General features: G+C 45.1%; 1 protein-coding gene across 1 annotated transcript in view; it reads left to right on the plus strand.

Moving 5' to 3' along the window:
- The window catches only part of LOC131511859 (inhibitor of carbonic anhydrase-like), a 59,660-nt gene extending 32,599 nt beyond the window's left edge, over nucleotides 1–27,061 (plus strand). Inside the window, exons 4-17 of the mRNA XM_058729938.1 lie at nucleotides 122–283; nucleotides 1,492–1,648; nucleotides 2,459–2,514; nucleotides 5,899–6,077; nucleotides 7,447–7,618; nucleotides 8,522–8,664; nucleotides 10,816–10,906; nucleotides 12,082–12,123; nucleotides 15,050–15,205; nucleotides 18,081–18,222; nucleotides 23,776–23,840; nucleotides 24,345–24,529; nucleotides 25,857–26,043; nucleotides 26,872–27,061. Coding sequence (XP_058585921.1) covers nucleotides 122–283; nucleotides 1,492–1,648; nucleotides 2,459–2,514; nucleotides 5,899–6,077; nucleotides 7,447–7,618; nucleotides 8,522–8,664; nucleotides 10,816–10,906; nucleotides 12,082–12,123; nucleotides 15,050–15,205; nucleotides 18,081–18,222; nucleotides 23,776–23,840; nucleotides 24,345–24,529; nucleotides 25,857–26,043; nucleotides 26,872–26,906 — 1,772 coding nt within the window. The 3' untranslated portion in view covers nucleotides 26,907–27,061. The remainder of the gene's footprint in view (nucleotides 1–121; nucleotides 284–1,491; nucleotides 1,649–2,458; nucleotides 2,515–5,898; nucleotides 6,078–7,446; nucleotides 7,619–8,521; nucleotides 8,665–10,815; nucleotides 10,907–12,081; nucleotides 12,124–15,049; nucleotides 15,206–18,080; nucleotides 18,223–23,775; nucleotides 23,841–24,344; nucleotides 24,530–25,856; nucleotides 26,044–26,871) is intronic.

Genomic DNA, 27,061 nt, shown 5'->3' on the forward strand with positions numbered 1-27,061 from the left:
ACCAGGAGATGGTGCAGGTCCTAGGATTTCCTGAAGTTGCCCATTGCACACACTCTGGAAGATTAGTTAGCAATAATGCAGTGTCTTCCTTTGGTCCTCCTTTCACTCTTTTCCTTTGCAGATCCACAAACCTACCATTATGCTGTAGCTGTGGTGAAGAAGGACAGCGACTTCCAGCTGAATCAGCTCCGAGGCAAGAAGTCTTGCCACACGGGCCTAGGATGGTCTGCTGGGTGGAACATCCCCATTGGGGTACTTCTTCCTTCTGACTCCATTGAAAAAGGTAGGCTTGCTAGGGCTGGGTGCCCTCAGGCAGGACTCCTATGCCAGTCACCCACATAGATTGTGTTGGGGCCATATAATCACTATTAGGTGCTGAGTTTCATGAACTACAAGGTGAGGAGAGGACAGCCTGATTTAAATGTGACTAGCTGGGTTTGCTTGCACCAGCAACCCTCGGGAACTGGCAGCTGAGTCTTCTCTCAGCAAAGGTCCCTTGGTCTCTGAGCTTCTGAAAGCCCCACATTCATTGTAACCCCAGCAGTTTGGCTTGACAAGGGCCATCCCTGGGGCTCATGAGAAAGGGGAACTCCCTTCCAGCTTCCCAGGAAGGCTCACTAGGGATTATAGTCACACCACCGGCAGTCAGGCCTCAGTGCCTGGGGTGAGGGTTTGGATGGGGGCAAGAAGTGAGGAGCAGACTGGAGCCAAGAATTTTTTATGTCCTTTTTGTTCAGTTATGATGAGCCAAGGGAGTCTAGGGTGCCTCATTAGCCTTTGAAAAGACGATGGGCAAATCTTTCTGTGCTTTTGATCCCTGCCAACTCTGCAGCATCCATGTTTTGCCTGTGATAGAAACAAAGGGGCTTTTGGGGTCAGATGGAGTGCCAAAGCCTGGGCCATAGCTCTGGCCATGTTTGCCCTTTCTAGGGGTCTCTTTTGCCTCCATGTCTGACACTGCTGGACATCTGTCTGAAAAGTTATGACTGTTGGCCTACCCCCTACCAACCACCAGGCAAATTATCCCAACCCTCTCCCATGGATTCCTGGAACTACCATCAACTACCATAGCTCCTGGATCCAAAGGGGAGAGGGGTGGGTGGGACCATGTCCCGAAGTAAGAAAGGGCAATTGGAGCTCCTGCAGTGTTTAGAGTTCTGTCTGCCACACCTAGAGCCTCCATGGTGGTGAGTTAACAAGGTGAGCGGTCCCTTGGTTCAGTGTAGGTAGGTGGCTCTCTGCAGTGGACATGCTAAGGACCCTAGGCCCACACATTGGTGTGATGTCTGAACACATGGGGACCCTGAGCCATCCACTTCTTTGGCTATGGGCACTGTTGGCCACCTCTGGACATCTGCTTCCTTAGGACAGTCTTGGGAAGTATGTACAGCCTCATGGGATCTCACAGAGGGCCACTCACTCACACACATACACAACCCAGAGGCCCCCAGCCAGTTCATGCCCTGAGGTCCATATGTCTGTGTTGAGCAGCCACAGCAGAAATGGCCGAGTTCTTCTCCGGCAGCTGTGTCCCCTGTGCGAACAGGACAGCGTTCCCCAGACTGTGTCAACTGTGTGTGGGGAAAGGGACAGACAAGTGTGCCTGCTCCTTCCAGGAACCGTACTTCGGCTACTCAGGTGCCTTCAAGTGAGTGGGGCCCCCCTGCTTCTCCTCACCCTGATGATGGGGAAACTAAGGCACAGGAAACTCAGACCACCTAGAGTGTCAGTGTGAAACCCAGGGTCCTGAGTGCTTCCCATGGCCCACCCTCACTCCTAACCATCCTGAGGAGCAGCCTTCTGTGTGGGAGCCCCTCTTTGCCTCCCAGGGAGCCTGTGTGCTCCCTCCTGGACCAGGGAGGGCTTGGGGGACAGACCTATCTCTAGGTCTCTGGGATCCACACACACAGGCTTGGGCTTCCAGATGGGCCAAAGGCCAAGACCTCCCAGCTTGCTTATTTCTGGCAGAGCATCTCCTTGTGTCAGGGACATGTGCTCGCCTCTCCCCACCTCCCTCTCAGCCCTCTGCAGGCACCTTTCCATGTCTGTAAGAGAAATGGCTACTGGTCAAAACCAGAACAAAACTGGCTGGGAATCCAATGCTATCCTGAGTTTTTATCCTCCATGAATCGGGCTTTATTAAAAAAAAAAAAAAATCAATCACTTTAGGCTGCCTTCAAAGGGGAAAGTGCGGGTCCTTCCTTCACACCATCCCTCCCTAGAATCACCTGGGTTGTGGCTTACAGAGCTCCTGCCTACTTTAGACCCGGGTTGGCTGTGGAGGTTCAAAAGCCCCTCAGACAGGGCCATTGCCTCTGTGAGGACACACTGAAGTCTGGGAAACTGTGGGCAAAGCCGCGTGAGCCAGTGGTCAGGGCAGAGCCTCTGAGGGGTTGCCAGGGCAGGGGTGAGCCCAAGTCACAGACAGTGGCCTGACTATCGCTTTCCCGTTCCTCAGGTGTCTGCAGGATGGTGTGGGGGATGTGGCCTTCGTGAGGCATATGACAGTGTTTGGTAAGTGCTGAATGGAGGGAGAATCATGTGAGCCATACCCTGGCCAGGGGAACTGGTTCTTACCTGAAAGTTTCCTAACATCTAGAGATGGGTGATGACAAGACCGTTAATATGATACAGGAGAGTTTCTGTATAAAAATCATTTCCGTTATTTGTACTTGGTTTAGTGTTCAATTTGTTCAGTTTGCAAATCTACTAAACGAACTGAAACAGTATTTACCAATTAATAAAACAAGTTGTAATAATTCAATTCTCTTAGCCACTGCAATATCCATTTCAAATGTAATCACACTCTCCCGAATTCTTCAGTATAAATGGCTCCTAAATGCTTCAAACACCTTAAACAAACACACAAATTATTATAATGATTTCAGAACTTATTAGCACATCTACAACTAGAGGTGTTGCAAAAGCATTATTACTGTGGACAAAAATATATTTCTTTTGTGTTTCTACATTGAAAAAAATAAACCCTTTTAAGAGTTTTGGGCCGGGTCACCTGGGTGGCTCAGTCGGTTGAGCGGCCGACTTCGGCTCAAGTCATGAACTCACTGATTGTGAGTTCAAGCCCCACATTGGCCTCTGTGCTGACAGCTCAGAGCCTGGAGCCTGCTTTGGATCTTGTGTCTCCTCTCTCTGTTGCTCCCCCACTTTCTCATTCTCTCTCAAAAATAAAGATTAAAAATTAAAAAAAAAAAGAGTTTGGGCCATTTATCAGAAAGAAACAAAAAAACCAAAATAATATTTCAGGCAAATTGAAGTTACAGAATCTGGGTTTTGTTTTGTAACCAATCAAATTTCTATCACATACAGAATACACTTGTATTGTTCAAGATGTTTAAACCAAATGAATATTCAGTATGCTAGGTTCATTTTTAAGATAAATGTCTGCTACCTCAAAGGAAACTTTAAGTCATCACTTTTCACAGAGCTCCTTACAACACAGTGTCTTTCTCTAGTATGAAAGAGGAGTTCAAGGTCCTTTGTTGCTTTGTTCAGCTATTCACAATTCACAGTCCCCTCATTATTACACACTGACCTGGTTTGTTAGCATTTTGGCAACTGACGCATGTCTTATTAATAATCAGTAAATTTGATTAGTGGGGTCATTCATGGGTTTCATTTCCCAGAATCAAGTTGTTCCAGATAATTGTCATTGTTATTTCCTCTGGTTGCTCAAGTGGTCACAGTTACTATGCCAGTGGGCAGAGTCTTCTAACACTCACCCTGAAGCATTTGAAAACATCTTCACTTTCTGAAAACAACAGGCTGTCCCAGCCTGTCCTCATTTACTTTTACTGAAAGTCATTTGCCTGCTAATATAGATCACTCATTGCCTTCGAAAAAAAAGTTTATTTACTTGGAGAGAGAAAGAGAAAGAGAAAGAGAAAGAGAAAGAGAAAGAGAAAGAGAAAGAGAAAGAGAAAGAGAAAGAGAGAGAGAGAGAGAGAGAGAGAGAGAGAGTCAGCAGGGGAGGGGCAGAGAGAGAGAGGACAGAGGATCCAAAGCAGGCTCTGTTCTGACAGCAGCGAGCCCAATGCAGGGCTTGAACTCATGAACTGTGAGATCATGACCTGAGCCAAAGTCGGACACTTAACCAACTGAGCCACCCAGGAACCCCCACTCATTGCCTTTTAAGTAGAAGTTTATAAGAGACTATCCATCAGGCTTTTGGGGTACAAGTGAGTGTTGGGGAGCTGCTGCTACCACTGGGACCTTGAGGTAAAGTTCTTTCTTTCTGGAGCTATTAGACCATATTGATTTTTTTTTAATTGAATTCTGATATTACTAAATCATTAAAATTTTTTCTTTCAGTATAAAGATTTAAAATGTATTTTCTCTTCGACATACCTAATTAAACTTGTAACCTTATACAAGAACTCTAATTGTACTCCTTCCCTTTCAGTGTGAGAGTTTATGAACCCCAAAGACCTTCTCTATGAGTTTTCTAGGGCTGCCGTGACAAAATACCACAAACTGGGTGGCTTAAGCAATAGAAGTTTATTGTCTCACAGTTTGAGAGGCTAGAAGTCCAAGATCAAGGTGTGAGTAGGGTGGGTTCCTTCTGGAGGTTCTGAGGGGGAATCTGTTCTTTGCCTCTCCCCTAGCTTTCTGGTGGTTTGCCGGCAATCTTTGGTGTCCCTTGTTGGCTTGTGGTCACACCAGCCCAACCTAAGTCCTTCTCTTCACATGGCATTCTCCTTGCGTGTGTATCATTTTTATCAGCATACCAGTCATGCTGGAGTAGGGGCTCACACTACTGTAGTGTGACCTCATCTTAGCTAATGACAGCTGCAATGACTCTATTTCCAAGTAAGGCCACATTCTCAGGTAACGGGCATTTAGGACTCCAATATAGGAATTTCAGGGGACACAATTCAACCCAGAACACTTTCAAATACCAAGACAAGGGGAACCAAACAGTCTGTTTCCCTCACAAGGTTTTCTGGCCCTTTGTACCTGTAGAGTACCCTGACTGGGGCCCTATGCCTCCTTCAACTCTTTCACCACCTTTCCCCAGCAGGCTCTGCCTCCAGGGGAGGATCGCCATTTTAGTGGGGGACCTGGATTGTCCTCGCATGGTGATGCATCAGCCTCAGACTAGCTCACAAGTTACCTTAACTCTCCGAGCCTACGTTTCCTCATCTCTAGAATGGCATCATCATATCACTGGCCTCCCCAGTTGCTATGAGGATTAAATGAAAGCCTTCAGCACAGTCTTTGGTGTGCTGTGAGTGCTCAGAAAACATTTGCTGTCATCATTCATATCGGCAGAGTTACAGACGTGTGGGGTAGTCAGAGGGGTCCTGGGCCAAACAGGCTTCCCGGCCCTGGGTCTATCTGCAGTGAGAACCAGTCATTTCACCTCCTGAGGCCTCAGGTTCCTCATATGTATAAAATGTATTTGGAAAAAATTTTCTTTCAGTCCTCTTTAGATTGTTAAAAAATTATTAAAGACAAATTAGGTGATACAAACACATTTTAACATTTCATGAAGTTGACAGTCTCCTTTTGGAGAGCTGAAAAATGGGGTGGAAGTCAGGGAGCTTCTATAAATGAATAAAGAACAAGAAAGAGACAAATAGACTATTGACTGGGTCCATAAAGTCAACTTTGTCTAGGTTAGAAGGCCCAGGGTTGGCTTGGTGTTTGGGGACTTGCTGATTTGAATAGACTTTGTTTCTGGTCAAGCAGAGCATTTAGAGGGACACAAAAGCTGATCTAAATTTTGGTTTACTTATGTGGTACCTCGGCAGGACTAGCTCCATCTTGGGCCTAGAAAGTTATTACAATAAGGTCAAACAGTCTGTGATTCAGGGAGCAGCAGGGACCACAGCTCATAGCTCTGTCTACAGTTGGCCCATCTGGGCTTTCTTCCCCCAGAGAACCTGCCAAACAAAGCTGACAGGGACCAGTATGAGCTGCTCTGCCTGGACAACTCCCGGAAGTCAGTGGATGAATACAAGGACTGTCACCTGGCCCATTTCCCTTCTCATGCTATCGTGGCTCGAAAGGTGGGGGGCAAGGAGGACTTGATCTGGGAGCTTCTCAACCAGGCCCAGGTATTCCCACCCACCACCCTCCCTTCCTGCTTGGGGGAGGGGGTGTCCCTGCTTGGATTTGGGGCATTTTCCTACATTCCCTTCTAGCTACTCTGGAAGTTCTTCTGGGTGTAGGACAGGAACCATGTCACACATCATCTGCTTCACTGAAAAGCCACTCAGTCTGTATATGTTATAGACAGCAGAGGCCATAAAACCCTCACCTTATATCATTGACCTCCTGGTCCAAAGACTCTATAGAAGTGCCTCATTGCTCCATTTTTTTCTTTTCAGTTCTAAAGGGTCCTCATGATGCAGGGCAGGTGCCCCTCCTCTATGGAGTATTCTCCTATTATCTTACTGGCATGCGATCCTGCCCTCCTGACTTCCCTCAGTGGCAGGTTCTCTCACCATGAGCATTCTCTCTGTCTGGTGTTGGTGGCAGCCTCTCCCATCCAGCCTTTATCCATCCCCTGACCCCTCTCTCTTGGCGCTCCCTGCTCAGCACTGGGGATTCAGAGATGAAGGGCACAATGACTTGCCCTTGAGTTGCTCCCAGATGAGTGTGGGAGACATGATGAATATACATACAAACTATCACCAGATGAAATGGTATAACCTTGGGGACCTGGATTGTGTACTTTGTAGAGGTCAGAGGAACTAATTTGTAGGGTATATCTGGGAAGATTCTGGAGCCCTGGGAAGTAAGCTGTGTGTACCCCTAGGAAGTACGGGAGGTTGCCAGAGGTCACATTTCATGTAGAGCCACTGCAAAAGCAAAAAGTGGACAGACACTGGAAAGACCTTGGGGGTAGGTACAATAGTCAGGAATGGCTTTGGGCCAGCTAGTGGGAGTTGTAGGCAAAGGGCCCTTCCATTGTTTGGAGGCTGGAAAGTTTCCAGCTTGTCCTTCAGTGGTAGGCCTGAGGTAGGAGAGGAACCCAGGACTCCTGACGTCCAGGCTCAGTGGCAGGTGCTGGACCACTAGCCGCTCCAGGACGAAGACCACTAGAGCCACTAGAGCCACTAATGGCCAGGAATCAGGCAGCCTTCACTGCCTGTCACATGGGAACATGACACTGGGGAGGAGCAGCTGCCTGGCATACAGCAACCCGTACCTCTTGGTGCGAATCTCAGGGGGACAGCCCCTGGCGGTTTCCCTGAAGCCGCACATGGCAGACCAGCTGGGATTTGGGTAAAGTATTCCCTGGAGAGAGACATGAGAAGCCCAGGAACCACAGGGACGTTGGTGGGCCAGGCGCTTTGTCTTTACTCTCAGGTGCTCATGTTTTTTCACTTTCAGTTTTCCTTATTTGGTTTTGGGTTTGTTTTCCCTTTCCCTTGCTATGCCAGCCTCCCTCCTTCTCTGTTTGTTTTATCCTTTGAACAGGAACATTTTGGAAAAGACAAGTCAACAGAATTCCAGCTCTTTGCCTCTCCTCATGGGAAGGACTTGCTGTTTACAGATGCTACCGATGGGTTTTTAAGAGTCCCTCCTAAGATGGATGCCAAGCTATACCTGGGATACAAATATTTTGCTGCCATTCAGCGTCTAAGGATAGGTGTGTAAGGTCCTGGGAGGGCAGCAGAGCAGGAAAGCCAGAGAAGCTTTCCCAGTGCCTGCAAGCCTCATCCTACCCAACCTTCACTGGCCCGTGGAGCCTAAGGGAGCTACCAACTGCACTGGGTTAGTGAGGGGATTTTCTGCTGAGCTGCAGAAAAGGCCTGAATTATGAGATCACAAAAGGGTTTTGAAGACCTTCAGGTTACAGTCAATTTGAAGTAATGATGGTTCTCAGTCCTGTGTATTAACCAGGGTCACCTTCCCAGTGCCCAGGAGAAATAGCACATCCCAAACTGATGTGGGAACATGGCCTCTGCCACTATTAGGAATGAAACTAGGATTTCAGAGGGTGTTAATTCAGCTCTTGCCTTCCTCTGGATCCCTATGGCTCATTTTTTCTTTCTTTCCTTCCTTATTTTTTTCTTCATTTAGTCAACCAATAGTTATTGAGCACCTACAAAAGCCACTGTGTTAGATGTGGGTATACTGTGGTGAGCAGATATTGGGTGAGGGGAGAACAATTAGGCCTACCCCAAAGATAACACATGACTACCAACTGGGGAATGCTGCTGGATGGGAGAACCCAGTCCTGTCAGAGAAAACCCCGGAAGGTCCTGACCTGGGCTGGTGCTCAGAAAGGCCTCCCCTCAGAAGGGTGTACTTGAGGAGGTGAGGTCAGTAGGGAGAGGGACTGCTCTGCCTTCATTGTTCCTTCTGAGTACTGAGTTCCCCATTTCTCCCAGAGGGTGATAGGCAGGGAATGAGCAGGGATGTCTCATGCCCACTCTGCTGCTGTCAGTGAGGACACCATTGGGCAGCCATTCTGCAGTCAGTGGCACTAACCTCCCAGATGTATGTGAGGACTTATTTTGCATGCTGGGCTTTTCTCCACCTGTCCTAGGTGTGGAAGACTCCCAGAGGGTGCTGTGGTGTGCAGTGGGCCACCATGAGAGGGTCAAGTGCGATGAGTGGAGTGCTGTAAGTGGTGGCGCCTTACAGTGTACCATGGAGGAGACCGTTGAGAACTGCATCGCTGCCATAGTGGTAAGGAGGGCCCTACCTCCACAGCTGGGCTTGGACACCCAGATACATGGCCTCTCTGCCCTTTTCCCATATGTCTTCCTGTCAGCCATGAGGCTAAGATGTACCTGTTGTGTGCTGCCCCACCCCCTCCTCAGCCCCATGCAACTCCACCCAATGCACCCCTCCAGCTCAGGCTGGCCCAAGACCCAGACTCCTTAGGTACTTAGCTCTGGAGTCCTGGGAGCTTTGGGAAGTGGGGTGGCATCCCAGGATGTGGATTATGAAAGCAAATCAGCCTTCTCAGTCCTTGAGTCATTAAGTTTAACTTTTTTCTGGTGCCAAAAATATTACATGCTACAAGAGAAATGAAAGATAAATAAAATCATTCACAACATCATAACTCAGAGATCATGACCACATAATTTCTGAGTTATGAAGTTGTGTTGTTATTAACTTTCCTTTCTCTAAGAGCAGACAATATTTTTGTGATTAGAAAAAATAAATTCAGGGGGCACCTGGGTGGCTCAGTCATTTGAGCTTTTGACTTCTGCTCAGATCATGATCTCGTGGTTAGTGAGTTTGAGCCCCACATCGGGCTTGCTGCTGTCAGCCTGTCAGTGCAGAGCCCGCTTCTGTCCCCTCACTTTGCCCCCTCCCCCACTGGCACTCTCTCAAAAATACATAAACATTAAAAAAAAAAGAAAATTATAAATAAAATACTAAAAAATTGACAGAAACCTAGGAGACACACAGTCTTCTTGAAGAAAGAAGATCTGTATTTTGGTAAGCCTTCCTGGGAATAACCCGTACATTAAGATCTGGCAATTTATACAGTCTCCTAAATTTGTCGGTTACAAAGATTAAATGAATTTGAGTGCTCGGGACATTGCCTAGCATATAGTAAGCAGCCAATAAATGTTATCTATTGTTATTATTATTTAAAGTCAACACAGAAGGTGTACTTTCTTAGGTAATGAAATATTTGTTTAAAATATGTTTTTAATGGCTGCATAATATTCCACCAAGTATTTCAGCCTCAATTTATTTAACTAATTTATAAATGCCTACATTTGATTTATTCTCAAATCCTTTGCTATTGTAGATAATACGGATTGAATATTTTTGTTCTATGACCCCAGTATTTCCGGGTGTATCTTTAATAGTAATGATAGCTAATATTTGTGAAGCTACTTACTATGAGCCAAGTATGTTTATGAGCTCTTATCTTGTATTAACTCATTTAATCCTCACAATAAGCTCAGGAGCCCATTTTATGGATGAAAAAAATATATAGAATAGTTTTGAGGTATGTGTCCTTTAAAAATAGATCCTGGAGACTGTGTGGGTTAGTGGTCATGAGCTAAGGAATGAAACTATGTTTTAGTCTTAGTAACTGTCTATTAGAGGAATTATTTAAGCTGTCTCTGATCTAGTTCACTAATGTATAAAAGGGGGAGGATTACAGTACTTACCTTGTTGGATTTTGTGAGCAATACATGAGATAATCACTGGAAGGTGTTTCAAAAGGACCTGGCGTATAGTAAGGGCTTGGTAAGTTTTTGTTTCTATAGTTGCTACTGTTTTAAGATAAATTTCTAGTAAGGCAGTTAATAGATCAAAAGCGAAGCATGTGTATGTATCTGTGTGTTTTTATCACAGTGACCTTATCTATACATTTTTTGCTCTGCTGTTGGAAAATTTCATTGATTTAAATAATAACCTATTAATGAATTATTTAACTGGAGAAATTAATTGTTTATCGAATGTCTCTGTTGTGTTAGTGCTCTGAGTTAGTGCTAATGGGATTATGGGAACAGAGTTGAACTCCACCATAGAGAAGAAAACATGTTTCATAGAAACATTAGTAAATACGGTCTCTGAATCTGGCCATGTAGATGGCTGAGTAGTAACAGTCACAAATAAAATGTGGTAAGGACATGTCCAGTACTCAACATGGGACTAATGAGAGGTCAGAGATGCCAGGGAGCATGATCTGTGTTGGGTGCTTGCTCCTGGGTCAACATGTCCAGCTTTCTAAACCCTGTGGTTATATGGCAGAAGTTTTGATTAATCAAAAGTACATGTGACATAAAGCTAATGAGACAGAAAACCTTTGAGGGTCAGTGAGATAGGAAACAGCCTCACTTTTGTGCTACTGATTTATTTCTTCAGAAAGGAGACGCTGATGCCATGACTTTGGATGGAGGCTTCATCTACATAGCGGGCCAGTGTGGTCTAGTGCCTGTCCTGGCAGAGAACTACAGTAAGTGGAGGGGGTGCCTCTCGCTGTTTTATTTCCTCGAGGCCATTGACATGAAAGATGAAGAAACGATTTAGTTCACTGTTGAGATAATAACTACTGTTGGAATGTAAGAGGCTAGCAGATAATATCCTCTTTCCCCAGAGTCAGAACCAATGAAGATATGGATACAGGAATAAGGCAGAATGAGATCAAAGGAGATCTTTATTACTTAAAAGGTGATATTGGAGGGCATGGTACAGAGCTGGCTGCAGGGCTTGCCAAATTGCCCTTGAGTTAGAGTTACCCACTAGTTCAGGAGAACGGGTCTGTTGGCTTACCCCATGGCTGAGGGCAGAGGAGAACACATATTGTCATAAATCTTCATTGAAAAGATCTAAAGCAATCTCTCCCCACTCTCTTCAATAAAGAAAGGAGGGGCTGAGCCATATGAACTTCAATACTTGTGCCAAATTTACTAGTCCAAAATCAACTCACCCCAGCTGCACCGGAAGATTGAGGGGTGATGCTACAGGGTCATGTTCTTTAGTGGGGATCCTTTCACATCAAAAAATAAAGCTGGGAAAAAGAGGATTTCACCAATATAATTTATGAAGTACCTCATTGGTTAGGCGGTGAGCAGGAAACCATACATTATTCTGCAATACAGAAAAACACTGCTAAGTAAATAATGGTAGCTCCATTTCGCTGATATAAAAACTAAGGCTTAGAGAAGTTAAATGATGTGTCCAAGGTAGAATGAAGACCGTATCTAGGGTTTTCTGACTCCATGGATTCGATTTTTCCCCTCCAACATAACGAGAATATGATGATTGCCCGCCACAGTCCAGGGTTCTGCAGACAAGAAGGATGTCAGGATGATTTCAATCACATAGCAAATGCAGAAAGATCTTTGTCAGGATCTTCAGTGGCCTCTGCCCCTCTTGAAAGGGCATCTCATTTTCTTTCTCTGTAACCCCCTGAGTGTTGAGGAGATTCTGAGGTGGAACCTAGTGTTCAAATAGCAAAGGTCAGGCAGAGAGGGGTAAAATAGGCCTACAGAAACTTGCTTGTTGATAACCAATGACACACTGCTTAATTTTATCCTTCACTCTTGAGATTGAGAAGCTCATGACTTTGGACTGAGTAATAGGAGAGTTTCATGCCATTATCTTGGTTTTTTTTTTTTTTCTTTTTAGTGCCTAAGGATGAGTCTAGGTGTGTGAATACACCCATGGAAGGTGAGTCAGAATCAGTAACACTGGGGTCAAAGATAAAGGCCATTGTTGGGGGAGAGGGTGAGGAAAGTCTTAAAAATAAACCAAAGTTATTAGAGTTGTAAGAAAATAAGAAGGATGATGAGGAGAAGCCGCCAGTACCACAGCTTATTGTTAAGGAGCAAATCCGTCATGAAGCTGTAGCAATAATTACCGTTTGTAGGGTATGTTACAGTCAACAAAGGACTCCTGCCTGCACTATTCTCCTTTAGCCTTCTCAGCGGTCCTCTAGGATGTGGGCATCATTATCCCGTGTTGTGTAGATGGGGAAAGTGAGGCTCAGGGCTGCACAGCCAGGGAGCGCCTGCACCTGGGCTTGAGAAGAGGTAATGTGACTGGAATCCCCTTGCCCTTCCCGACACACCACCCCGCTCCTTGTCACATGCTGCCTGCCCATCTCTGCACCAGGAGGCAGGAGCCTGTTCCAGGCACTTCCGGGCCAAGTGGAGGCCTCACGAGAGGAGGAGAGTCATACCTGCTCTAATGAAGAGGAGGAGGAAGATGAGCTCAACCCTTTAGCTTTTGGCCAGCTGATTTTAATAGCAGAGGAGCTGATCTCATCTTTAGAGTAGACCAGGTGACAAGTTCTCCCATCTGTGTCTCCACAAGGGCAAAGAGGGTCTGAATCTGTCCTTGAAGTACCTACTCTTGGAAAATGGAGCAGTGTTTCTTAATCTAGTGTAGCACCTGGACCAGCTGCATCAGCATCACCTGAGAACTTATAAGGAATGCAAATTCTTGGGCTCCACCCCAAATCCACTGAGTCAAAAACTCCAAGGATGGGGCTACTGTTGTGTGTTTTAACAAGACCTCCAGCTGGTTCTGATACACATTAGGTTTTGAAAACAACAGTGACAGAGGATCCTGAGGTGAAAACAGATGCTTGCCTGGGCTTGGAGCACCCCAGCACCAGCAACATCTCTGTTCCCTGCTAAGAATGGGGTCATAGAGGCCCCACCATGCCCACACTCCACCAAGCTGCCTGGGGTGCAAAGCAGCTCCCCTGCAGCAGCTCCCCTTCATGTGCAACAGAACCCAAGCCCTAGGGTATGCTGCCCCTCTCCCCCTCTGCTTTCATGGCTAACAGTCTTCAGTGAGTTGTGTCTTCACCCTCAACCCTAAGGACTGGCATTTTTCTCAGCCATGCAGTCTATCGATTGGAGAATATGTGAAGTCAGAAGGAACTCTGCTTGAAGAATGGTTGACATTGCCAGGAACTTCAGTGATAGGCAAATGCAGGTGGACAAAGATGCTTAGAAGACAGTTCAGGGTGGCTGACTGGGATGGAGAAGGTTAGATGTGAGTAGAGATGGAGAGGTATCAACCCCAAAGCCACACACACACACACACACACACACACACACACACACACACACACCAGATGACAGTAATTGATGCTATTTGTGCAGAAAGAGCTACACCTCAGGAAAGGCACTGTGACAGTATTTGGCTGCTGGAATGGTGTAATAGAGCACATTCTGGTAAGCAAGGGTTTGCTGTGGCCTTGGGAGAATCTGTTGCAGTGAAAGAAGGGCTCTGGTACTGCTTGTGCCACAAGCAGCGTAGCTGGAAACCCAGCAGTGTAACTTCCCCGTCCTAGTCTAATGTACAATGTGCCCATATTAGCACATCTGATCCCCCTAAATCAGCCCCTGGGATGAGTATCATTGTCACCATTCTACTGAGGACAAACTGGGGATCTAGATATGAAGCGACTTGTCTGAGGTCATTTAGGAAGTAACTGGCAAGGCAGATCTTTCACCTGCCATGTTGACTTCCAATTTTTCTAGGCTTGAATATTTAGAGACCTGAATCACAACAGCAAGAGAGGGACTGTAGTGGGGAGAGGGGTTCGGAGTGGCGGCGGAGAACCATACCAGCTTCTAATTCTGAAGATTTATGATTCTAATCTTCTTATAAATTTAGGTTTGCTGTTTAGGCCTCACTCAATAAGCACATTCAGTTACATAGTATTGGGATAGGAATATATGAAATATCAGTGGTGTTCCCATTATTTTCAGGAACAAGACAAGAAGACCTACTCCCACCAAAGACACTGGGCATTACTTTGAAAGTGAATGCAGTATAATTAGGAATATATGTATATTCCTAAATATATATATATATATATATATATATATATATATATATATTCCTAATTACATATATATATATATATATATATATATATATATATATATGAATATATATATGAGCCCTGATGCAGGGCTCAAACTCACAAACCATGAGATCATGGCCTGAGCTGAAGTCAGCCACTTAATGGACTGAGCCACCCAGGAGCCCTGAGATTTAACTTTAAAAAAGAAGTCATTAAAGCTCTTTCTTCATGACTTAACGTTCAACAGAAATATTTCAACAGGTGCACACTTATATGTATAAAAATTTATGCAGATGATATGTAATCTGGCAAAGTGGGTCACAACATAAATGCTCACCAGTAGGAGGATTACAAAATATGGTATTTCCATATAGTGGAACATAACTTAGATTTAACCAATAAACAGAATGAGATAGTTGTATCTATTTCTGCTGAATCGAAAAGGTGCCTACAATATATCATTGATGGAGGATAAAGCATCTTATAGTAAAGAACGCATAGCAGGATAAAACTGAAAGTATGAAATACATGTGTAAAAATTTCTGGATGCATGCATGTAGACATGTCTGGAGCGCAGTCGTCAGACTGTTTGGCCCCATACTTAATAATGATAGTTATTGGAAGGGTCTTCTGCTAAAGTAAGGTGAGGGGTTCAAGCTATTCCCCCTCCCCTGAGAGAGTGGCAGGAGGGGCTAACTGTAGCAGCTCTAGAATACATTTTCAGAGGGTCCTGGAGCTACTGAAATTGCATCTTGGTATCTGTGTTGCAAGGTTATTACGTCGTGGCAGTGGTTAAGAAACCAAGTGCCGACCTCACCTGGAACTCCCTGCAAGGCAGGAAGTCCTGTCACCCCGCAGTTGGTACTTCTGCAGGCTGGAACATTCCCATGGGTTTAATATACAACAAAACTGGATCCTGTAAATTTGGTAAGTATGTTCTGGGAGGTGGTGTGGCAGCCCCTTCCTTGGGCCTGTGCCTGTGTAGGAGAGAAATTCAGTTCAATGGCAAGGAATGCCAAGGGATGATATAAGTGGGTAGTGGGGTCAAGGGCTGGGCAGACATTACAGGTGAGCTTCACCTCTGCTTGAATGGGTGCTCCCCTTTCTCCTCACCTCCTCACTTCTGAGGGGAGCGGCTTGGTCCAAAGGGCAGATATCAGGGAAATACCCCTTTCTTTATGTATTACCACTAGCTCGGGGAACAAGCCTGGGGTTACAGAGCAAGAGTAGTGTGTGTGTGTGTGTGTGTGTGTGTGTGTGTGTGGTATTGTTTCCCCATATAAACTAGATTGGCTGCTTTTTAAAAATTGAAAACCCTATACCAGTAAGTCCTTGGACACTTTATCTTTCACTTTCACCCTTATCTCCCTTAGATTCTCATATTCGTCATTTTAGCAACACTCTTGTCAATACCTAAAAGGCCCTTGGTCCCCTGCTTTCTCTCGCCATCTCACAAATCCTATTCCTATGCAAAGCCCATTCCCTGCTCTCTTCACCCTCTGCACCTTAGCAGCTAAACATGGCTGGAGAAGTCACAGGGCCCAGCAGTTCATTCCACTGGAAATGCTCTAGCTGCTGGCCTCAGTGGGCCCCTGGCACTCATGAGCACCCCCACTGTGTCTCTACACCAACCACCCCCCCCCCGCACACTTCCTAATAATTATCCTAATGTCCTCACTGTCCACACATTTCCATCCCACACCCATCTACCAAGTTTCTCAGCAGATGACTTATCTCAGCCGCAGAGACAATTGAAATGATCAGAAAAATTTCCCCTCACCATCCCACTGCCGAAGCTGTGGGCCTACTGATGGCTATATCTACTCAGCCTCCCTCCACCTGTGTTTTGCGTGGGGGCCCCTCCCCCACACCCTTCCCTAGAGCCTCACCCTTTTGGTTACTACTTCTTCCTCTGGTATAGCCAACAATTTCTTTCAACATTGAACTCACCCAATGTTTTCCATTTTTAAAAGTCCAGCCTCTCTCAGCAGTCTCCTCCCACTTTTGACTTGCTTCTCCACCTCTTTACTGCCAGACTTCTTAATAGCAAGGTCTGAGCCAATCACCTCCCACTTACTCCTCTGCTCCCTGCCTTCTGGCTTCCCTGTGTCATTGCATAAGGAAGAACTCTGATCAAGGCTACCCATGACCTCCATGTTGCTCAGCTGAAAGGTCATGCTCCACTCCATTCCTCCATGACTTCTCTTTCTTCAAATCACCTTAAAACACTATCTCTGGACTTTTGTGAAAACACACTGGTTTGGTTTTTCTCCTACCCCTACAAAATGCACTTTCCCATTCTGGTTAATAAATGTTTCAGTTGCTTAAAAAATTTTTTTTCTCCTACTCTAAACTCAATCCTCAGGCACTCATATCCATACCTACAGCCTTGATTACTATCTAAACAAATACTATACATACAAAACTAGGCACATAACCAGTAGTAGATAAATGTTTGCTGCTATCACTATTATTAGTATTATGTGTATATGTTGATAACTATTACATTGTTATCCCTAGCACAGATCTCTCCTTGACCTCCAGAACTGCCTATTTGACATTATCTAGTTGAATATCTCAAAAGCACATTAAGCTCAAAACAGAATGCATCATCTCTGCTGAGCCTGGTCCTGTTCCAAAACTGCCTAGCTCAGTGGAGGACCCTATAGTCCATCCACTTGCGCCAGCTGGAAACCAAGCTGTCATCCTGCATGCACCCATCCATCACCGGTGATGTCAGTTCTCCACGCCCCCCCTCCCCCCCACCTCACCACCATCTCCCTCACCTTAGCGCTACCCTAGTCCAAGCTGCCTTCATCCCTCCTGGGCTACAACAGTAACCTGCTGCCTGCACACCACATCTGGCCTGGATTCCATCCATCCCGTTGCCAGACCAATCTTTGCAAAGTGCATACCTGCTATATCCTGCCCACTATACCTGGTCTACCATTGCTACAGCCCTTCAGAAGCTCCTCATTTCTCTAAGGATAAAAAACAAAATCTACACAAAGGTATAAAAGGGGATCTGGACCTTGCCTTCTCCCCACTGACTCTTGCAGTGGGTGGTCCAGCTCAACGACCTCTATTAACCTTTCTGTGTCATTTGCTCCCCACCCCAACCCCTGCCCTAGGCCTTTGCAGATGCTTCCCTGTCTGGAAAACCTGTTCCTATTCATTCTTCATCTCTCTACTTAAGGCCTCTCCCTGACTCCCAGGTCTGCACTAGATTCCTTTATCTGCAGGTGTAGAACCATATTCTTCTTTCCCAGAGCAAGTGGGGGTTGGTGGGGGTGGGTGGATAAATTCACTGGTGTGGCTACTTGAATTATGACTGTTGCTCACAAGCTTGGGTTCCCGGAGCGCAGGGCCTATGTGACGTCCTTACCACAGTGCCCTGGGGCCCAGCACAGTGCTTGGCAGCTGGGTCTCTCAGGCCCCTTCCTGGATCTGGAGTCAAGATGGAATACCTTGTAAGGAAAGGCAAGGGAAGCAGAGGGCAGGAAAAATGGGGGGACAATTTCAACCAGCTGGGACTTTCAGTTTTGTTGTGTCTCTTAGGATTACAACTGTGTCTGTCCTTCCACACCTCTGCCCTGTGCCACTTCTATTCCACAGACCCTTGTCCCAACTTCAGCCAGTTCCCCTTTACTCTAGTTGCAACCGTTATTTTTTAGTTCCATAAGGTTCTTATTTCTGATAATATGGTACCAAACACCTGAATGTGGCAATTCTAGGGATAAAATCTGGGGCTCTCTTTCTAACATAGGCAGGCAGAGCTGACCTCCTGTGTTTTCCTGCACAGATGAATTCTTCAGTCAAAGCTGTGCCCCTGGGTCTGAGCCAGATTCCAGTCTCTGTGCTCTGTGCAGTGGTGGCAACGACCCAGCCCATACTTGTGCTCCCAACAACCATGAGGGATACTACGGCTCCAGTGGGGCATTCAGGTGAGTAGTGCCTGTGCACCTTTCTCTTTGGCACCAACCCAGTGAACTTCGCCCAGCATCTGGGCACTGCATTTAAGAGGAGCCAGAATTAGAAAACAAAACTGTAGATTCCCACCGGCCCCAAGGACTCAAGTCCAGCTCCTCTCTGGAACACTTTTCTGCAGACCCACCTGACTTAGGGCACCTGAGGAGAGCCAAGAATGAGGGGTACAGGGTCACAGCCATGCTTTTACTTTTGTTCTTTTCTTCTTTGTGATTGTGGACAAGTCATGGAATCTTTCAGAGTCTCAGGTTAAAATCAGAGGAGGGGTACTGGGCGTGTGCTTCTTACATCTGGCTGATGAGTACATTTTAAAAATAGATATTCCTAGGCTCCCCATCCATTCAAGAAACAGTTATTGAGCACCTAGTATGTGGCAAGCACTGGTCTAGGTAGAGGGGTTATAGCAGCAAAAGACACATGTAGGTCCTGCTCCCTGTCTCCTCTCATGAGGAGAGTAGGACAATAAATATAAATGAAGGGCCAATCACTTCCTGACTGAGGTAGGAGCTACAAAGGAACAGAAGGGGGTAGTGTGGTAGTGACTTGGGTAGTGGACCGTTTTGATAACAGCAAGTGGAAGGGACTGTATGATTTGAGGATTAAATATTGACAGGGAGGGGCATCAGGGTGGCTCAGTGGGTTGGGCGTCCAACTTCAGCTCAAGTCATGATCTCATGGTACATGCGTTCGAGCCCCGCCTCAGGCTCTGTGCTGACAGCTCAAGGCCTGGAGCCTGTTTCAGATTCTGTCTCCCTCTCTCTCTGCCCCTCCCCTGCTCACATTCTCTCTCTTGCCTCAAAAATAAATAAACATTAAAAAAAGTTTTTAATATTGACAGGGAGTCAGACCTCAGAAAATCTGGAGGAAGAGTATTAAGGAAGAAGGAACAGCAAGGATACAGGCATGGGGCAGAACAAATTGTGCCGTGTTTGAGGCCAGAAAAGGCCATGATGGGGAGGGGGGGTGGCGCATGGGTGAGAGGGGATCAGGGGTGTGCAGAGCTGGACTGCGGCATTGGATATGTCTCTGTGCCCTATCAACCTGATCAGGGAGGTAGATTTAATTCTAAGTGTGCTGAGCAGCACGGGACACTTTGAGGCAGTAGGCATGTTGTATGAATCAGGGTTGTGTAGAGAATGTGTGAGCCTCTAGGAAAGGCCCCTTTATTTGTCACACTGCCAGATGACTTTGTCCTGCCATCTCCAAAATTTTCTCTTTCATAAGCCATACATAAATGACATATTTTCACAGATCCACTGCAACACTATATACTGCACATGAAACCTAGGCTAACGTAGTTTTTTTGTTTTTACATCAGAAAGTGCATTGGTATTAGGGTTGATGGTCTCCTTGGCACTAATATAATATTACAGAGGACTGGAATTGTCAGAACTGTGTCTTGAAACACAACTTATTCTCATCCCCAAATGAAGGACCAGTTTTCAGTCCTTGCATTGCTTCATCTACCAGACCAGTATCATTGATACCAGCCATCACTTCCTCCCAATGGATGCATTTTCCTCCTTGGCTCCAGGACACCACACTATTTGGATTCCCTCCTCCCTCTCCTGCTATTGCACCTGTCTCTTTGTTGGTTCTGCCTCACTTCCCCATCCTCAACATGTTGGTGCACCCCAGAGCTCTGTCTTTGGACTTCTCTGTTCATACTCACACCCTTGGTGGTTTTATCTACTCTCGATCCATCTACATGCTGACAATTCCCAAACTTATGTTCCTGTTCTCTTCAGAACTCCAGGTGAAACTCCAGACTGCCTAGTGGGCATCTCCACTTGGATTTCTAATCACTGTCTCAAATTTAAATGTCCCAAACTGAGCTTCTAAAATTTCACATACTCCCACCCAAACCTGTACCTCCAGCAGCCTTACCCACATCAGTTACAGGCAACTCCATTTTTCCTTTTGGAAAAAAGTCAGAACCTTAGTGTCTGCTATCTATGTCTACTTTCTTTCTCTCAGACTCCATATCTGGTCCTTCATCAAATCATGTTGACTCTACCTGCAAAGGGTAACCAGAATTGACCTCATCACCCATCTCCACTGATATCACCTTGATCCAAACCACCATCCTCTCTCTCCAGATTGTTATCATACATTCTTAAAGGGTTAGGAGGCATCTGCTCTATCCTCTTCTCCCTCCTACATCCAGTCTATTCCCAACATATCAGCAAGAGTGATTCTGTTAGAATATAAATCAGAGTATCACACTTCTCTGCTTAAAACCCTCCAGTAATTTCCCATATCACTCAAAGTAAAATTTAGGGTCCTTCTTTGACCTATAAGGCCTCTTTATGACCTGGGAAGGCCCTTTGTGACCTCATCTCCTACATCTTTCCCCTTGCTGTATCTACTTCAGCCATCTTGGCATCCTAGCTATTCCCTGAAGACATCAGGCACACTCCTGCCTCAGTGTCTTTGTACTTGCTCTTATTCCCACTTAGAGTATTCTTCCTCCTCATATCATAGCTAGTTGCCTCATTTTCTTTAGGATTTATCAGGGAGTCTTTCCTGGCCACTATAATTTCACATACACACACACATGCCCTTACCAATATTTCACATCCCCCTTTCTTGCTTTATGGTTTTTTTTAAAGCACTTTTCACTCTATAGAATACTATATATTTTATCTACTTGTTGAATTTTTTTTCTTTAATGTAATGAATAAAGACTCCTTTGGTTGCAAGTGAAAAAACCCAAGGAGCTTCCACCTTGTAAGGACTAAGATTTGAGCCTCAGGAGACAGCCAAGATACTTTAAGGCAAGAGTTGCCAGATAAAATTTAGGATGTCCAGCCAAATTAGAATTCTGGATAAACAGTGAATTAATTTTTAGCATAAGGGAACATACCCTGCTTCTCTCTCTCTCCCTCTCCCTTCCCCCCATCCCCTCCACATCTGCCTCACTTTGTCTTTCCCTGCAGGATGGTTTTCTCTATTTTTCAGTCTACATGAAAGGAAATGTCTGTGATTAACATTATTACAGAAGCAGTAAAACACAGACTATAATATATTCGTCCCAATTCTCAAGAAATGGGATTGTCAGCCCAGTTCCAGTGAAAGTTTGAGTTCACACAACTCATGCAGTGATGTTGCATTGTAAAGTTTTAGCTGCTTCCACTGTGACCAGGCGGATTGGGGGAGATGGGGGAAGGAGTCAGTTCTCAAAATATTAAAGCTTGGTAGACAAACGAAAGTCAATAATTTTTAAATAAAATTATATAAAGGGAATTTTGTTTTCCTAGATATAAAAATTATGTTGTAATACTATATAATACTGCAATATTATGATCAGTACAGAGTTGTTTATGTGCAAGAATGACAAATCAGTGGTAGAGAATAGACTTCCAACACTTATACGTGGACACATTATATCTGGTCTATAACAGAGATAACATTTCAAACTGGGGAAAGGATGAACTTGAGAAACCAGATAAAATGAGTATAGTGAACTGGCCCCTGGATCTGGTGGGAGCAGATTCAATAGTGAGTCTATCCCATAAACTGACCAGCAGGGGTCAGTGAGGGTGGTGAGAAGGGATGCTGATTGTAAGTGCAATGATTACTTGTAGGTGTTTGGATGAGTCGGGGAGGGATGCCCATTGCTGAGGGCAATGTGGGATCAAAACAGGGATTATTGTTTTTTAAAAAAGAAAAGTATAAATGCTGATAAAAAGAGCCCAGGGAACAGGGAAAGACTCCAACTGCATAAGAGAAAGAGGAAAACTATGAGAAAGTGCCTGAGAGTATGGGCAGGAATGGGATGCAAGGCACCTGGGGAGGACACCTGCTGGGAGGGAGATCTTTGTTTCTTCTCTGTGCCTGATGGGCAGGAGAAGAGCACTGGAGACTTGGACTGACAGATTTGGCTGGAAGAAAGCCCATGTGATGTTATCTGTGTTTTCTCTGGGAAGCAGGAGGACATGTCAGAGTGAGTACTGGGGAGAGGGAATGTGGAGAGATAGAAGTATGTGGAAATTTGGAAAACATTTTAGTCACTGCTCTATAGAATGGGGAGGTGGCTATCTGAAATAGTGGTTCTCACCACTACAGCACAGAATCTCCTGGGGAGATTGTTAAAACACAGATTGCTGGGCCCCACCCCCAGATGTTTCTAATCTAGTAGGTCTTGGGTGGGGCCCAAGAATTCGCATTTCTAAAAGGTTCACAGCTGGTACCTATACTGCTGATCCCAGCTCACACTTTGAGAATCACAGATCTAGAGTAGAGCAAGGAACACAGGAATGCCCCAGAGAAGTTAATGATCGGGAGGGTCTCTGGTCTACCTCCCTGCTGAGGTACAGACACACCTGAGGCAGATGATCGTGCTTATTCAGGACTGGGACTATATGGAGAGTGGGTGGAGGAAAGAAATAGGGCAAGGCTTAGGAAAACTGAATGGGAGTAACTGATCCTAGCTCAGTATAGAGGGACCTGAAGTTAGAGAAAACTGGAGAGGTGCTCCTGATAATGAATCATTAGTATCAATTGCCAACTGACTGGATGTCATAGAACTGATTTTTAGTATGTTCAACATTTCTCATAAAAAATGGACCTTAAACACAGAGAAACGTTTTTCAGGGGATTAATCATGAAAACATATCTAAGTGGTGCACTTTAACTTTTATTAAAGCTGACTAGACATCTGAATGTGAAAAGACTCCTTCAAAATCATGTCTTCCATGCTGACTTTAATCTCTGATGTGAGTTTTTAAAAATTTTGTTAACATTTATTCATTTTTGAGAGACAGACAGAGCATGAGTGGGGGAGGGGCAGAGAGAGAGGGGGAGACACAGAATCCAAAGCAGGCTCCAGGCTCTGAGCTGTCAGCACAGAACCCGACGCAGAGTTCAAACTCATGGACCGTGAAACCATGACCTGAGCTGAAGTCAGACGCTTAACCAACTGAGCCACCCAGGCGCCCCTCTGATGTGAGTTCTGATCCAACCAAAGAGCCGTTCTTGAATATCCCTGTTAATAGGAGAACACAAGCATCTTCTCTGGAGAAACCAATAAGTATTTCAAATAAGGAACCAAACAAGGGTTATTATCTACAATAGAAACAAAATGAGCAGATTTCTTTTTCAATGTTTGTTTATTTTTGAGAGAGAGACGTAGACAGAGCATGAGCATGGGAGGGGCAGAGAGAGAGGGAGACACAGAATTTGAAGCAGACTCCAGGCTCTGAGCTATCAGCACAGAGCCCAACGTGGGACTCGAACCCACGAACCATGAGATCATAACCTGAGCCAAAGTCGGATGCTTAACCAACTGAGCCACCCAGGCACCCCAGGCAGATTTCTTTTTCTATTACATTTCCCCTCTAATTCCCAGGGACAGTTGGGTGTTACAGTTGTGTGTGTGGATGTGGTCAGTGTTAGGTGTGCCTGGTGGCTCTGGTGGAGGGGGTGTGAACCCCTAGGTGGTTCCCTCTGGGTGTCTCTCCCTCTCACTCCTATTGATCCTCCTCACTAACTGGACCCTTGCTGTGCAGGTGTCTGGTTGAGAAGGGAGACGTGGCCTTTGTGAAGGATCACACAGTCTTTCAGAACACTGACGGTATGTGTCTGTACTATCCTTTCCTCCCTTGGAAAAAATCTGAGTCTCTTATGGGAAGTCATTCCCCAGTCAGGTAACCAGGAAAGTTTATTAAAGCATGTCTAGCTCCCTTAATATATAGGCAATCCTTAAATATTCTGGATACAAGTTTTTATCAGCTATATGGATTGAAAATATCTTGTCCCTCTCTGAAAGACTTTTCACTTTCTTAATGATGTCTTTTGATTAACATTTACATTTTTAATATAGTTAAAATTTAATTTTTAATATAGTTCAACCAATCTTCTCCTTTTTGGCTACTGCTTTTTGGGGATGTTTAAGAAATATTTGCCTTTAACAGGACCGAAAATGAATTTTCTTTTCTGTTTTATTTTTAAAGCCTTATTATTTCATTTTCCATGTCTCTATGATTCTCTCAGACATTGGTGGTTGGTCATATCCCCCCAGTGAGGCCACCTTGACCAAAGCTGTCTGCTGTGGCTGACCCACCTTCCTTCCCCCTAGGAAAGAACACTGAAGCATGGGCTAAGGATCTGAAGCATGAAGACTTTGAGCTGCTGTGCCTCGATGGTACCAGGAAACCTGTGACTGAAGCTCAGAGCTGCCACCTGGCCAGAGTCCCAAATCATGCCGTGGTCTCAAGGAAAGATAAGGCAGATTTTGTTCGCAGAATTCTCTTCAACCAACAGGTATGGCCACACAGGAGGTCCTGTCCACACAGTCCTCCCAACTGAGTGCTCAGGTCAGTTGCAGAGCTGATAGGCACACCCAGCCCAGTCTCATACCCTTTCTCCCTGGGACTTTATCCCTGGGATGTGGAACTAGATTCTTGCAACCCTGCCTCTGATGAAAGCAGAAAGCTAGATGGTGGCCATGTTCACTTTGTGCTCTGGGGCTGTCTAGGGTATCAAAGTGGACTGAAAAAGCCTTGGACATTTGGATATCTGAAGTATCTCCCTGAGACTCACTTGCTTCTCTGAACAGATTCCTGGTACCTCCTGGACTTGTTCAGTTCCTCCATGAGAGCTGTCTCTTCTGTCACAGAAATAAGGGTGTTGGCTCAGAGCCCTTAACACAAGGGTGAGGTATTTGTGGGAAGAGCAGAATGGAGGCTGCTCTACCTGACCTAGGGTGGGTCCCAATGCATTAATTAACCTGGGCAGGCCAAGCACTGTTTCAGGCTTCATGAAAGTTCCAGAGCTAACATTCAAACAACTCATGACCTCTACAGGCAGCCAACAAGGGCTATGGAGTAGCAGGATGCCTAAATCAAATGATCTTAAGGAAAACCCAAAGCTTCATCTGCCTTTTGCACTCACACACCCCATTCCTGGAAGAGCCCCAGATGAACATTCCATGTCTTAGCATATGCTGCCCACACAACCCAGTTAAAGGATTATGACCCAGGGAGAACTGGCAAAACAAAAGGCTCTCGGTCATGGACTTTTGAAGGGGTGCATCTCCCAAAGGGCAAGCTGCCCCCATGGCTACAGGGGGGCTGAACGAAAGAAAGGAGAGGAGGGGCAGGAAGAGATGGAAATGGTCAGGTGCCTGGGGCAGATGTAGGGAATAGCAGAGGCAAGACAGCAAGGGCTTTGGGCAGCAGGAAGACAGGCAAGTGTGACCCAGAAAGTTGAAAATATCCAGCAGTGATTGGTGGAACTGTGATATAGTGGCCAACTTGAAGCTTTTCCTATTTAGCAGTTAATTTACATACATCATCTTACTATTTAGGGTTATTATCTTTGTTTACAAATGAGTAAACAAGGTTTACTGAGCTTAGTATTTTCCTACAGTCACATGACAAACAAAAGCTAGGCCCAGGATCTGAACCCAGAGGCCATGCTCTTTGCCATTAATGGTGCCTCCTAAACTGTTGCTGTGCCCTAGGGTTCCAGGTGCTGGAGCTAAGTAGCCCAGCAGACTTAGATCTTCTGAGGCAGAATACACAACCTTGTGCTCCCTGGTGCTGCTGCTCACTCTCTGCCTGTCTGTCTGTCTGTCTGTCTGACTCAGGAGCTCTTTGGAAGAAATGGGTTTGAATACAGGATGTTCCAGATGTTTGAATCCTCAAACAAGGATCTGCTTTTCAGTGATGACACTGCATGTTTGGCTAACCTTCAGGATGAAACAACTTACAGAAAATACTTAGGACCAGAGTATCTTATGGCCATTGCTAACATGAAACCATGTTTACACTCTGGTGAGTAGAGTATTAAGGACCATCGTAAGCCAAGCCCTGGGCCTGTACTGATAGGACATAAAGATGGAGAGGGCTTGCTCCTGGCCCTGCAGGAGGATTCAGACTTACCAGTGAAGCAACTCAATTAGACAACAGTATAAGACTACCTGAGAAAAGACCAAATCATTTGGAGGAGACAGAGAGTACAATAGAACTTGAGATCATTTGGAAATTGGACTTGTTTACTTGTGCATTTCCATTTTTTTTGCTAACAAAATGAAAAGGTACACGTGTGAGCACTTCAGTGTAGGGAGAAGGTTGGGAGATGACCCACAGCATGACTAATAGAGGATCAATTTTCGAAGATTTTAAGTCAAATGTATAAATAATATTAATAGAAACAAAATGAAGTTAGCACTATAATATGCCCTTTATATGTATATTTTATATATATGTATATTTATATTTAAATATATAAATAAATATATATTAAAATGGCATAGTTTATACATGCATATATATGTTTTTATATATGTGTATGTATTTTAGAATGGCATAGCTGCCTCAAAAAGGATTAAGTTGGAGAAATAAAATTAGAGCTGGGGTAATCAAATTGCTGGGGGTGTGCCTGAATTTTTGTTGAATTATATTATGTGTTGGAGATGATGAGAGCAGGAGGAAAGGAAAATGTTGGTATTTAAGTATGGCACTGACATCAGGAGATAGATAGACAGAGATTTTTAAAAAATTGTTATTACCTAGCATTTACTTTTAGAAAAGAGGAACAGAATTGTGTTTAGCAAGCATAGGCAGTACCTGAAGTTCTTTCTCTTATGTTTTGCTTCACAGAGCTTCTGGATGCCTGTACATTCCACATACATTAAACACTGATCAAAGTGGACAACCATATGGGGATGCTCAGTGCCTGAGATATGGTGGGGCCACATTCTCACTTGTCTGCACCTGGGCCTGTGTTAACCTCAGTTATTTTGTAATTATGTGCTGGAACTGATAAAAAAATTAAAATGAATGAAAATTA

The sequence above is a fragment of the Neofelis nebulosa genome, chromosome 5, assembly GCF_028018385.1.
Source record: "Neofelis nebulosa isolate mNeoNeb1 chromosome 5, mNeoNeb1.pri, whole genome shotgun sequence".
NCBI classification, from domain to species: Eukaryota; Metazoa; Chordata; class Mammalia; order Carnivora; family Felidae; genus Neofelis; species Neofelis nebulosa.